This window comes from Balaenoptera acutorostrata, chromosome X (assembly GCF_949987535.1).
Source record: "Balaenoptera acutorostrata chromosome X, mBalAcu1.1, whole genome shotgun sequence".
Taxonomy (NCBI): domain Eukaryota; kingdom Metazoa; phylum Chordata; class Mammalia; order Artiodactyla; family Balaenopteridae; genus Balaenoptera; species Balaenoptera acutorostrata.
Genome location: NC_080085.1, coordinates 112839309 through 112852753, shown reverse-complemented (window position 1 = coordinate 112852753; position 13445 = coordinate 112839309). Strand labels below are relative to the sequence as shown.

Genomic DNA, 13445 nt, shown 5'->3' with positions numbered 1-13445 from the left:
AGATCCCACATGCCGCGGAGCAACTAAGCCCGTGCGCCACAACTACTGAGCCTGCGCTCTAGAGCTCGCGAGCCACAACTACTGAAGCCCACGTGCCACAACTACTGAAGCCCACGCACCTAGAGCCTGTGCTTCACAACAGGAGAAGCCCCCACAATGAGAAGCCTGCGCACTGCGACGAAGAGTAGCCCCCGCTTGCTGCAACTAGAGAAAGCCCACGCACAGCAACGAAGACCCAATGGAGCCATAAATAAATAGATAAATAGATAGATAGATAGATAAATAAATAAATAAAATTAAAGAACACTGCACGAGGTTGACGTCTGCAGGACAAAGCAGACCCCTGGTGTCTTGGCCCGGCCCTCAACCTCAGCCCAGCACTCACCTTGGGTCCATGGGAACTCCGGACCATAACCTTGGCTTGTGGCTGCTGCTCCTCACCATCCTTCTCTTTGCCACACTTCATTTTCTTGGGCGGCAGAGATTCGGTCACCCCATCGGTCACCACCGAGTCTGGCTGCCACTTGTTCTTGCAAGGAAAGACACCTACACTTTCCTGTTTCACTCGAGCCTGCCCGGCCTTACTCCGCACTTCAGCTTGGCCCCTCTGGGTAGCTGCTGGGAGGCCATCGGCCCGGAAGCAGGTGGCTAAATTGAAGACCACATCACCATCCACCTTCTCCATTTTCACCCGCCCCAGGTCCACCTGGCTTCCGAGCTGTGAAAGGTCTGTGCTGGAGGCCCTCTTGCCGCTCGGGACCACGTCCAAGATGAGTTCCTTGGGGTGGCTGTCATGAGGTAGCAAAGGCAGCTCGGGCATCTTGTGCAGGTTCTGGGGGGTGGCCAGGACCAGCTCATGGGACATATAGGTGGCCAGCACTTGGTTCTTAGGCTTCGTGTCTCCTGCCAGCTTCAGGCCGCAAGCCCCCTGGGGGCCTTCCAGCTTAGGAGTGCTGTCGGGGCAGAGGTGGCTCTCTGATTCCTCAGGCCCCTGATTCACTCTCAGGTCCCCACTGCTAGGCTGCACAGACAGTGCCAGGGTCCCTGTCTGAGGGCTGAGCGTCAGGAGGACAGGGTTCACTTGTTCCTCGTAAGGCTTGGCAGCAATTCGGCAAGTTTTGTTCTTTGTGCCCGTGTCCTGCTCTGGAGCAAAGGGGCCCCCGGGCCGTGGCTGCCCCTCGGGAAGTCCATGCACAGCTTCACCAGGGCCAAGGGACGGCACACCAGAAAACTCAGAAACGACGCTGGTGGGCCTGATGGGCACCCCCTGGCTGGGGGTCAGCTGCCCGGCACTGGAAATGCCGATGGAAAGCAGAGACGCCTGGTGGTATGGTGACCAGCCAACAGGCAGGACCTGGGTGCTGGTGGGTTTCCCGTTGACTGAACACCGTGGGTAAATATTTGCTGGCCCCGTGGGCTTCCAGAGGGAGAGCTCCTTGGTTTGGCAGCCCGGCAGCCCAGGGGCGATGCGGGCTGGGGTGTAACGCTTGACTGTGCTTGGCTGTCCCTCAGTCCCAGCCTGGCTGCCCTTCTTGCCACAGGGGGCACCAGTGCTCTTGGGCTCTCCTTGATCGATGATAGAGATGGGCTCCTGCTTGGGGAGATGGCGGGGGTCTCGGTTGAGGCCCAGGTTGGGGTCTTTGTTCAGCAGGAGGGATGCAGGCACTGGGTTGGCCACTCCCACGTAGGTGCCGGGAATGGTGCTGATCAGCGCAGTGGAGTTCTTCACCCAGGTGCTTGGGTCCCCGTTCCTCACGATCTCAGGAAAGATGACGAAGGGCGAGGAAGTGGAGCCCAGGCATGAGGTGACATTGCTGCCGGCAGCCTGGGTTGTGCGCTGGGACCTAGACAGGACCGTGGAGAGGAGGGCCTTGCTGCTGGTGTGCACGGGGGTCAACACGGGCATGGGAGGCGTCTTGCGTTGGTTCGGCAACGGGAGCTTCTGCCGGTTGGACTTGGAGGAGAGGTCCAGGGGCATCTCACTGCACTCGGGCGGAGAGGCCATCTCTCGCTCCAGCTGTGGAGGTGACTTGAGGGGAGAGAAAGTGACGGAAGTCCCTTCTGTTTGTTGCTCGTTGCCACCTGGCATCTTGGCAGGATGCGGTGGGGCTGAGCTCACGCTGGGGGCTGGCAGCAGAGGCTGTGGTGGTGGAAGCACCTTGGCAGAAGCAGTGGAGAGGGAAGTATCTGCCAAAGGCCCGGGGACCCCATCGGGTGCCGGCTGGGTGCTGGTGCTGCTGGACGGGGAAGCGCAGGGGAGCCTGTTCACCTCCAGAGAGACCAGCTTGGACTCCGAAGTCAGAGGCCGGGCCACAGAAAATGCATATGGGTAAGACCGCAGCTCTGGGGAGGCCAGCACCCCAGGGAGACACCTGTCCTGCAGGTAGGATGGCAGGACAGGGAGTGTAAGGGTGGAGGAGACTCCCAGGGTGGTTGGCAGTGTGGCCACGCTGAGTGGCTGCCCACAGCTTGGAGGCGGGATATAGACCAGCGGCTGGCTTGGGGTCAGCACTGTCCCTGGCTGAAAGGACAGGGGGACTTTTTGCATAGCTGGTGCCTGAGCTGCAGGAAAACACACTCGACTCAAACTAAAGGACGCCGGGATAGGTGCAGAGGTGGGAACGGCAGTGGGCGTGGCAGCCGGCATGGGCGTGGGGGCTGGAGTGAAGATTGGGGCTGGGGTGGGTGCAGGCACCGGCGTGGGAGCAAAGGCAGGGATGAGGGTGGGGGTAGAAGGCGGGCCAGAGGACGGGGTCGGGGTGGGCATCGGCACCGACAGAGGGGCGGGAGCTGCCGGAGGCGTGGACGCCGGCATCGGAGCCAGAACTGGAGTGGGGACAGGTGCGAGGACCAGGGTCGGAGCCGAAGGGGGCACGGGAGCCTGGATCAGAGCCAAGGGAGGAGCTGAAACTGGGACTGAGATGGGGGTAGGGGCCGGAGCCGACAGGGGGACGGGGCCCGACGGGGGAGCAGAAGCTGGCACGGGCACCAAGACTGAGGCCGAAACCGAAAGAGGGCTCGAATCGGAGATGAGTGTGGGCACTGATGGTGGCGCCGGAGCCAGAGCCGGGACTGGTGCTAAGGGAGGGGAAGGGGCCGGAACCGAAGTGGCAACCTGGACGGGAACGAGCCCGGAATGGGGCACTGGGGCGGGGACGGAGAGGGGGACCTGGAATGGATCTGGAACAGATGGGGGGACAGAGGCTGAACTGGGAGCCGGGGGGCAGATGGGGGCTGGCAGCGGACTGAAGTTAGTGGTAACCAGAGGCAGGGTGCCCTCCACGGGGACGCCAGTTCCTAGAGTTGCCAAAATGAAAGTATTCTTCTCCCCGACACCCTGCCGAGAGTCCAAAGCCTTCGCCCCAGCTGGCGAGCAGTCCACCTGTTTGCTCATTTGGGTGCTGAGGGGCGTCCAGGAGCAGTCCGCCGTGCCGTTGCTGGCCTCCAGGCCGTCGGAAGTGGGAAGCTTGAGCCCCTCTCCCGGGCTGCTCAGTGACACCAAGGGGCCCCCTGCCTCTGCCACATTCCCAGTATAGTCCATTTTCGGCTGGGCGTCATCAGGCCTGTCTTCTGACTTGTGCCCAAGTTTTTCTGTTGCACTGCCATCTGGGTCTGCCCCCCGGGCATTGCTGCCACTTCCAACTGCCGTGAGCTCCACCTGCAACGACAGAGCAGCGTGCCCATCTTAGCGAGCTCTCTGTAGATCGTGCAAGTGTCCCGAGGCCCAGGAGAGGTGACTGCTGGTCCTCTTTGCAACTCGACCAACCAGGCAGAAGCAAAGAGAAGCTGGCCAATTTCTGTCTCACATACAGCAACTCCTGGGAAACACCCTGTCCTTTCCTGGCCCCCTTCTTGGGATGGCAGGCTGGGCACGTTGCCTGAGCAGTTCAGCTCCACCCGTTGGCAGGTGGCATGTGGTTCTGCATGGCCCCTTACCTTGGAAAAACTGCTGACACAAAACTCCTGAGATCCAAAGCGCTGGCAGTCACCTGTCGTGGACTCCTCATCAGAAAGAGGTGCTCTTCTAGCATGGGAGACACAACCAGAAAAGGGACGTGAGGCCTAGTCTTCAGGCCGCCACCTTCCCCAGAACGCCCCCTGCCTGCTTGGGTTCCCATAAAACCCTCCTGTCTCGCTTCCTTTGGTGGCTTGGGGGAAATCACAAGGAACTAGGGGTAGAGGAGGTCCAGGCTGCAAACCGGAGCCTCCGTGCCCAGCTTTTCAAGTTCCTGCAAAGGAGCCTGATCTGACTAGACTCCCCTCTTTGGGCTGTGTATTCTAGGGCTCTCACCAGGAGTGTGGAGGACCCCAGCACCTTTGCCTTGTCCCTAGAGCTTATCCATCAAGGTGACCGTCCAGGAGGTACTGGGCATTGCCAGAAGGGGAGAGGTAATTCACAGAAGATCCCAAAAGGCATGCAAACTGCTTTCCTCGTAAATATGATCTTATTTTAAGTCTACAAGGAAAGCTGGCTACAGGTACCATAAGGGTAACCCTTTCCTAAAACAAATAACCACCCCCATTGTGGTTCATGTTCTAAATCCAAATCATCACCTAGTCACCTGATGAGCTTGCCTAGAGCAGATACACGTTTATTAGCACACATGATGATACTGATTTGAGGCAGGTCACTGAGCATCAAGGGGCATTTCAAGGGCACGACTTCTTTCCCTCTAGGGTATCTCTTCCCCTTTTCTAGGGTACCAGAGAGCTCAAGCCAGCACCCTCCTTCCTACCTTTCTGCTCTTGCTTGCATCCTATCCCCTGCCAGCTCCCCTACTCTCCGCTTGGCCTCCCAGCACCACTGCATTTTCTCCCATCGCAAAGGGAAGGAAGCCTTCAAAGCTACAGATCCCGAATTCAAGTTGGTATATTGCAGAGGGAAATGCTCAAGGCCAGAGAGTTGGTTCCCAAAGGAGGAAAACTCAACTGTACCCTCACCTCCTCAAAATGTCTTCTCTAAAATTTGGGCAAGAATCTTAGGAAATGGTATATCCTGACCAAAAAAAAAAAAAAAAAAAGGTCAGACTGGGAGGGTGAAGTTGAAGAGAAAACAAACACCCACTGGAAGTTTGGTATTTTGAGTTATAGCAAGAACGTGCCACTGCTGCCCTAGGGAAGACACCAGTGGGGCAGGAGCCATGGTGTGAGTGGCCAAGTGGAAAGCTGAGGTGCAGGAATAAAGCTCCAGAAGAAGCCCTGAGATGTGGTTCCTAGGGTGCAAAGCACAGGAATGCTCTGTGCACCTCTGGGGAGCTAGACTGCCTTGGGGTTTGCCCCCCTTCTTCAGAGCCTCGCCCTGAGCTCTGCAACAGCCAGGGAAGAAGCCAGCACCTGCCTCACCAGCCATCCTAACCAAAGGGCAGTCAGGGCACCCACAACCAACCCCCACAAGAACTAACTCCTTCCCTCCCACTGGAACAGGGCACCGTTGACGGACCCCAAAATTGTACCTGGGGCAAGAGAAGCAAAAAAGGCAAGGGGATCACCGTGGGCCTCTCCCCATCTTTTCAGGGCTCCAGAAGGGACTAACCGGGGGGAAAGGCTTGTTCCCTTTAAAAGGCATCTAGGCTGGCAGAAGTGGGAGGGTTCCACTGCTGGCAATGACTGCTGGTGACAAACAGAAATGATCATAAGGAGAGAGGCGGGCTGGAGATGCAGTCGGGGGTCTCAAGGAAGGGGAGGAAGGGGAGCCTGAGGGAAAGGGAAAACATACTTCGACATCAATCCCTGAGAGCCCAGAAAAGCAAGACCAATACCCAGCCTTAGGCCAGGCCAGGGATGGTTTTGTGGGGAGGATGGTGACGAGGATAAAGGAGCGGCAGGGAACCCCCCCTTCACCAACCCCACATGAGGGACCGCAGAGCGGAGACACTATTTCCATTTCCCCCATCCTCACCATACACAGGGGAGTTCAGCTGCATATTTGGTCCTCCTTGCTCGGCTCCCACCCTGCATAAAGTCACCTTGAAAGTAGAAACCCTGCCTTCGAAGGCAGCCACCAGAGAACGGCAGAGCCACCGGCCCAGAGACTCTGGAGGTGGCAGCGGCCAACAGCAGTCGTGGCTACTCCAGCCATACCCACACCTGAGTGCCAGCCCCCAAGGCTCTGGGAAAATGTCCTGCGGCCACGTTTCAAACCCTCTGAGGAGAGAGGTGTGTAAAGCCAAGCAAACGTTAAATTGCTCCATTGAGAGAAGAACCTGGGACAGAGACAGCTTGCAGGGCAGGGGTGCATGGGGAGAGGAGGGTCAACTGGGCAAGATTAGGAGGGTGTGGGTGGCGGGGAGAAGGGAGCAGGGGTCAAAGCAGGCTTCAGTCAGGTCTGCAAATCAATCCCACCTTTTCTTCCCAACAGAGATGACCCTGGGCCATTATACTCAAGGCTTTGTTGAACCTAAACCAGAAACAGCCATAACTTTTCAGGGCTGTTTCCCTAATTATTAAGGGCTAGCATCACTGTCAAACCAGACCTTTTTCAGTTCCTGTTGGGCCCTAACTACATGGCACACATCTCGCTTAGATCCCAGCCCCTGCAGACTTCCCATAGCACCCCAAGACTGCCTTCATTCCAGCCAAGGTCTCCCGCAAACACACCATGTGAGAAATACCAGCCCTCACCTGAAACTCCTACTCATCCCCCAAGCCCCGGCGCAAAGGTCACTGCCTCTGGGAAGCCTTCCCTTATTCCCCCAGGAAGTTTTTCATTCTGGCCTGTAGACTCCCACGGGACCTGTACATGCCACTCGACAGCACTTACCACCAATATCCCATGACTACTGGTTTGCTCTGATTGAGTTTAATAAATGTTTGGTGAATGATGGCATGAATGGGTACAAGAAAGGAAGCAGCAAGTAAGCAAACAGAGGGATTTAGCTGGAGGCTTGTCTAGAGTCGGCCACCTGAGGCCAGCATAAACCCCCTGTCCCCAGTTTCTACAGTCCTCAGCTACATCTGATGGCACTGGGCAGGCTTCTCAAACATAACTTCAAGAGTTAACCCCCAGATGCAGCTTTACACCCGAAATGTCGAAGTTCTACAGGTGGTCAAGGGCTAAGGAAGATGGTTTTTAAATAAGGTGAGATCACATTTTGGAAATCAGCTATAGCATGGCCTGGGCTGTAGTGGGAAGGTGACAGCAATGGGTAGATGAGATCAGAAGTGACAACACTTAAAAAAGGTCATCTTAACCACTTGGCATATTTGGTAATCTAACATCCCAAGAAAAGTCCATAAGGAGGGAAAATCAGGTTCGGGCCCACTTCCTGGTCCTTTTTCAGAGGGGATTTAGAATAGACAGTAAACTAAGGTAACTTGTTCATTGATTTTTTGAAGGCTCTAGTCCAGATCTCTACATCAAAGCCTCAACTACTTGTAACTAGTTGCCAATGAATACTCACGCAAATCAATACCAGCGCTCTGCCTTCCCCAGATCATCTCTTAGTTATTATCTAAGGACATACCTCATATGCAAAGGAAAATACCTTTCTCGTGCAGATCTGAGAAGAATTTTGTCTTATTTTCCTTCATCTTGATTTTTATATTCTAAAATTAAATTCCTTTTAAGTCCATCTCTAACTTGTTCCTCAGTATAGACAACATTAAACCATCAGGAGCTAATGGCTTTAAAAAAATAATAAAAAGGTCTATTCTCCTAACCTGAACCTCACACAAGTACATACTTCTCCAGTTCAGAACAGAAGAAGAAAATAGATACACACAAAGACGTCCATTCCTTTTCCCTTCAATATTACCAACACTCCCCCACATGCACACACACCCATGCACACACTTCCAAGATTTCCCCAAGGAAATGCCACATCTTGAATCCCAGGGAAAGCCATACCGTTCTGTGTTCTAGGTGACTGATTTGATGTATTTGGATTTCAACAGTCGATATATTGAAACCAGCAAGCATGGGGGAGCCATACCTTCTCTAAAAATGGGAGAGGCACTGCAACCATCACACACAGCTCTTTGGCCAAGGGTTATGAAAATCAAATGTAGAATCTGAAGGCCATTTTGAGTGCTCTTCATACGGGGCATGATCAGGAAATGGAACAGCCTGGTCAACCCAGTATTTTGGTGAACAGAAAACTGAAAACACACGCAGATCAGGCAAGCATCACCAACTCTCAATTTCATACAAAAACTACGTTAAGCAGTTTGATCCTCCTTTGATACTTCATAAGGATCTCACTGCGAATCATCATTAGCCTCGTGAGGCAGGAAAGTGCTGATCACCAGAATACCCACTAACAGTTTCCAGTATAAAGCTGAATGACAAAATCGCCTTTCTTCCAGGCTTAGATCGAGGACCAAAAATATCTTACACGTATCCTTGAGCACAGAACATGGATGCAGCAAATAAAACTTGCAATTGCCTGAGCCTCCCTTTAATCCACAGTCTGACAGTTCTTAATGAGTAGACAAATACTAGTTGGTAAAAGGTCATCTGTTGGCCTCCTCACTTTCATCTGAACAGGGACGGCATGGCAGAGCAGGCCACTCACACAGCCCCAGCCCCAGCCCATCTCAGGAAAATTAGAAACAACCAGCAGCCCCCTCCCCAAGGTCCCCCCTCAGGCGCTGCTGCAGCTACCTCGCCAGGGAGCAGGCACCGCTCACTGGAAGCCGGCGACGGCCACCTTCCCAGCCTCCTCACCTCTCCTCGTTGATGCCACACATGCGAATCCGGTCAGAACTGGTCCAGTTGTGCACGCCGCTGTAGAGCGGTGCTGTAGAGATCATGACAGCCACTCACCACCAGCTAGGACCTGCTGTGGCCACTCCCCCTGGGGAAAAAGAACTCCCAAAAATCAAAACTTGTAACACGGACAGCTGCTTTAACCACCTTTTATGCGGAAACATTTAAATAAATAAAGGTAATTAGAGCACCAAAATGTTAAAGCAGTCTCTCTCACAAGCCAGCCTGCTATGGAAAATTAAGGTCCAAATGGGGATGAGGGAGCACCAGCTTTCCAGGAATCCATAGGTTTCAGGATGGAGACGAGGATGCTGTTAATCACCTAGAGTGATTTTTAAATTATCTGAAAGAGAGATATGCATGAGTGTTCGAGGAAATTCAATCTATTTCAGACAAGTGAGATGCCAGTATATTGTTCTACACACATTTAGTCTAACCAACTACAATTAGGGGGTCATTCCCATATATAAACAGGGCATCGAAAGACTACTGGGGAATCTTTTTCTTGTCAACTCTCCAATCCATGAGTACTGAAGTATTTGAGTGACATAACCAATTTAAGCTCTCCAGAGGAAGCACATGCTTTCTTTATAAGCCCTTCAAATATACTCATTCTAATTTCAAGTTAGGAGTTATACAGATATAATGCATATACCTAACCTGGTTTAAAGTGCCCTTCAGATCAGATGCCATACTCCTTGCGCTCTGACCACAAACAGAAAACAATGCTCCAGCAAGAACTGCACATGTCTGCCCTTGTCCCTTCCTATCGGTCTGTCATCCCCATGACCTACCGCCCCCTTCACCAGCCAATGTCGGGTTCTCGCTGTTGACAACCACTGCACAGCCAATTCACCTTCCAGAGAAAATGAGGCATCAAGAGAAAGAGGTTTATCCAATGAGCTTGTCTTGAGACCCTCAAACTCAAATTAACTTATTAGCTAAAAGCCTTATTCATCAAAGCTCAACTGAACAAAACCCTACAGTGATCAGAATTTTATGCTGTTCTCCACTTTCCAAAGAAGTAAACCACAGTAAAATATAGTCACCTCAGGAATTTGTTTCATTTATCCTTTATACAATTTTCAGAGATCATCCATATTCAACACAACATCACTTACTCATTCAACAAATATGTATTGAGCACCTACTATGTGCTGGCACTGTCCTAGGTACTGGGGATTCAACAATTAACAAAAAAGACCAGAAATCTCTGCCTTCATGGAGTTTATATTCTAGTGGGATGAGATGGACAATAAACACGTTAAATGAGTCTGTGTTACAGTATGTTAGAAGGTGGTATAACACAGGCTAAGGGGCAAGGGCGATGGTGGGGGGCGGGGAGTGGAATGGGCTACAATGTGTAAGTGGGTGATCAGAGTAGGCTTTGCTGAGAAGGAGACATTTAAACATCCTGAAGGAAGCAAAGAGGTGAGCCATGTGGATATCTGGGGAAGAGCATTCCAGGCAGAAGGAACAACCTTGCAAAGGTCCTTAAGGCACGAGGTGCCTGCTAAGATCAGAAAAGAGCCAGGAGGCCAGTGTGGCTGGCACAGAGGGAGCAGACAAGGGAGAGAGTCAGTGAGAGGAGAGCAGGGCCACATCCCCCATTCTCTCCTCAGTCCTCATCCTACTCCTGTCCCTGTCGCATAGGATACCGTTGCCTTCGCCCCTTCCTTTGTACTTGCCCCTTTCCTGGCTTTGCAGACCCAGTGCCTGCTGGCCTATCTGGGGCCCTTCTCTCCTGCCACCCCAGAAACCTGGCCCTCCATCTCTCCTCACCTCTGCCACCCTCTCCTATCCCTTCCCCTTCCCTCCTTCTTTCTCTTCCTACCCCACTCATCTCTCTCTTTCCCTTCCCCCTCCTCTCTCAATCTCTCTCTCCCATTTCTCTCTATTCCTCCTCATCATTCCCCTTCCCCCTATTATTCTCCCAGCTCTCTCTCTCTTCCCCTCTCCTCTGCTTCTCTTCTCCTTCTCTCTCCTCCCCTGCCACGGTCCCCTCTCCTCCAACATTCTCCCCTTTCCCACCCTCCTGCCCCTGTCCTTTCCCTCCTTTATCTCACTTTTCTTATTTCCCCTCAGGCTCCACTCTCTCCTCCCTCCCCGCTGCCCCCCCCCCCCCCGCCTCTACTCTTAGTCCTCGGGCCTCAGCCTTCAGTCTCCCTCTCTTGTCCTTCTGTCTTCCTCTGTCTCTCCTTTTCCTGTCTCTCTAGCTCAAGTCTGGCTCTCACTGGCTCTCCCCAACCCCTCCGCCCCCCTCCCTCTGCCCTAAACCCCCTCCCCCTGTGTGTGTGTGTGTGTGTGTGTGTGTCCTGCCCCTCCTTTTCGCTTAGCTCAAGAGCTCTCAGTTTCAACTCACCCCTTCGTGCGCTGATGACTCCCAAATCTGTATCTCTAGCCCTGACCTCTCTCCTTAGACCCAGACCAGAATTTCCAGCTGCCAGCAACTTGCTGTTAATTGGATGTCCACCGAGCCCCTCAAACTCAATGTGTCTCAAACCGAACTCATTATGTTACCATAAACCTGCTCCCCACCCCCACACCCAGCGTGTTTCCTATCTTAGTTAATAGCACCACTATCCCCTAGCCTGGAAATTTCAGCATTCAACTCCTTCTCTCCCCCACCACCCACATGCAATCAGGAGTCAAGCCTTAATAATGCCATCTCCATCCTCTCCTTCTACCCCTCTCGCCACTGCCCTGATGCAGACCCTCATCATTTCTCGACCAGAATATTACACTAGCCTCTTAACTAGTCCCTCTGCCTCCAATCTCTTGATTCTACAGTCAATTCATCTTCTAAAGAACCAGTTCGATCACATCACCCCCTCCCTCCTCCAAAGCTTTCAATAGCTTTCCTCTGTCTTCAGAATCAAGCCCACATTTCTTAGCACAGCATTCAGGGCCTTCCACAAGCTGCTCTCAAACCTCCCCTCTAGCCTCCTCTTCAGCCACATCCTGCTATTTCCCTGCGCCCTTGCCACCCCGACTCCTGGCCCTTCCCTGAAGTGGCCTCTCCTGTGTCCCCTCTTCCTTTCTGTCCTCTCTCAAAGCCTAGCTTAAATGTCATCATGTCATCTCCCCAGCCCCAGCCCCTGGTCGGTTAACTCCTCCCTCTCTGGTTCTCCTCAAACATTTCATTCCCACCCCTACCACAGCACAGATTCTTAGTCCCTCTGCTGTGTGGTTAGTTGGGGATGTGGCACGTCTGTCTTGCCCCCACCCCCAGACAATCTTACTTACGGTAAGAAATACTGTCTTTTCTGTCTCTGGTTCTTCTGCAATATCTTACGTATAGTAAGTACTCAGTATATACGTGTTATATGGAAGTGAAACCTGGATGAGACTTGAGGTGGTGACCCTGAGAAATTACATGAAGCAAAGGAAACCTCCCTAAAAAGTATTCACCATGCTTACTATTTTAAAAAAACGTATTTCAATGAAAACGCTATGCATTATCTATAGCACACCCTTCCAAGCTGCCCGATTCTAGCCCAGTTCATTGTCTTTGAGTTATTTTGCACCTTTGTAAATTGCAGGTAACTGATGGATATGCAAACTCTGTCTTGTCCCATGCAGTTTGGATTAACTTTCCTCCCCACTGTGGAAAAACCAGTTTTGCCTCCATTTGCAATTCAATTCCTTTACTCCATATAAATTTGTGCTTTTTGGACTTTTTCTTTGAACCAGCTATAACATCTGTCTGGTTCTCTTGCTGATTAACGAGTAAAATAAAATCTTTAATACGTGTTCATTTTTACATCTGTAAGAGACTGATGATTTTATCTTTTTCTGAAAGTTATCTTTAACATTCCTAAAACAGTTATGTGGGCTCACACATAATTTTAGAGATTTCCACAAGGGGTAAGACAAATGGGTTGACTGTCTGCGTCACATCAGGTCACCGGGATCCCACTCCCTAAACATCCCGGTTGATCAAGTTTTGACTGTTTCTTAGAGTATCTTGGAATATCCCAGTTTAGGAAACAATAGCTCAGCCTGTTGGCTGACCAGCCTGGGACAGAAATCAGAGGGGGTATCCTGGCATTTGGAAACAGAATAACGTATAAAATATCATTACCTAGATAAGGGAGTTTTTAGACCCCCCAAATCCCCAAATAACAATAACAACAACAAGAAAAGCAAGTAAAAACCAAAATAATTACCATACAATGTGCATTTTATGACTACCTAGAGAGCAAACCTGATCCTAGGCAGCCCCACTTTCACAAGATCCTGAAGATAGAGCATCTGCTTTAATCTCAACCTCCCACTCTTCCACTATGATTTTGTCAGACCAACACCTCTTCTTACGTGAAGTCCTCTGCTGCTAATTAATAGTAGCCTTTGCGGAGGCAGGGAGGGGAGGGGAGGGGTAGAAAGCGCAGTCAGGAGAGCACAGAGCTAAGTGGTCTACACAAGAAGCAAAGATCGGTTCTCCTGAGCCAGAGAGTAGGCAAAGGGAACTTCTAAAGAGGCACCGGTGGCGTCAATGCCCACATAGGACAGGAGGAGTCAAGATGGACAATGCACACCAATATTTCCCAAGTCAGAATCACCGAGGTGCTGGTTCAAAATACAGATTCATAGGTCCCAGCCCTGGAATTTCTGATCCAGTAGGCCCAGGGTTTTGTTTTGTTATTATCATATCCGATCAAATTAATAACCACTCAGCTGTACACTACGCCTCAGGAGAGGTGAGCAGAAAGGAAAAATCCTACAGACACGCCACACT

The 13445-nt window shown here is 51.9% G+C and overlaps 1 protein-coding gene across 13 annotated transcripts in view; it reads right to left on the bottom strand.

The window, feature by feature from the left end:
* Nucleotides 1-13445, bottom strand: part of BCORL1 (BCL6 corepressor like 1) — a 61821-nt gene that overhangs the window by 33018 nt on the left and 15358 nt on the right. For 10 of the 13 annotated variants that reach the window (XM_057538655.1, XM_057538653.1, XM_057538652.1 and 7 more), the window contains 3 exons: nucleotides 8666-8795; nucleotides 3937-4024; nucleotides 386-3658 (listed from right to left, as the gene is read on the bottom strand). In XM_057538655.1, the coding sequence (XP_057394638.1) occupies nucleotides 386-3658; nucleotides 3937-4024; nucleotides 8666-8751 (3447 nt within the window). In that variant the 5' untranslated portion in view covers nucleotides 8752-8795. Of the gene's footprint in view, nucleotides 1-385; nucleotides 3659-3936; nucleotides 4025-5453; nucleotides 5611-8665; nucleotides 8796-13445 lie in introns of all 13 variants that reach the window. The other 3 variants (XM_057538662.1, XM_057538664.1, XM_057538663.1) reach the window with 3 other exon arrangements.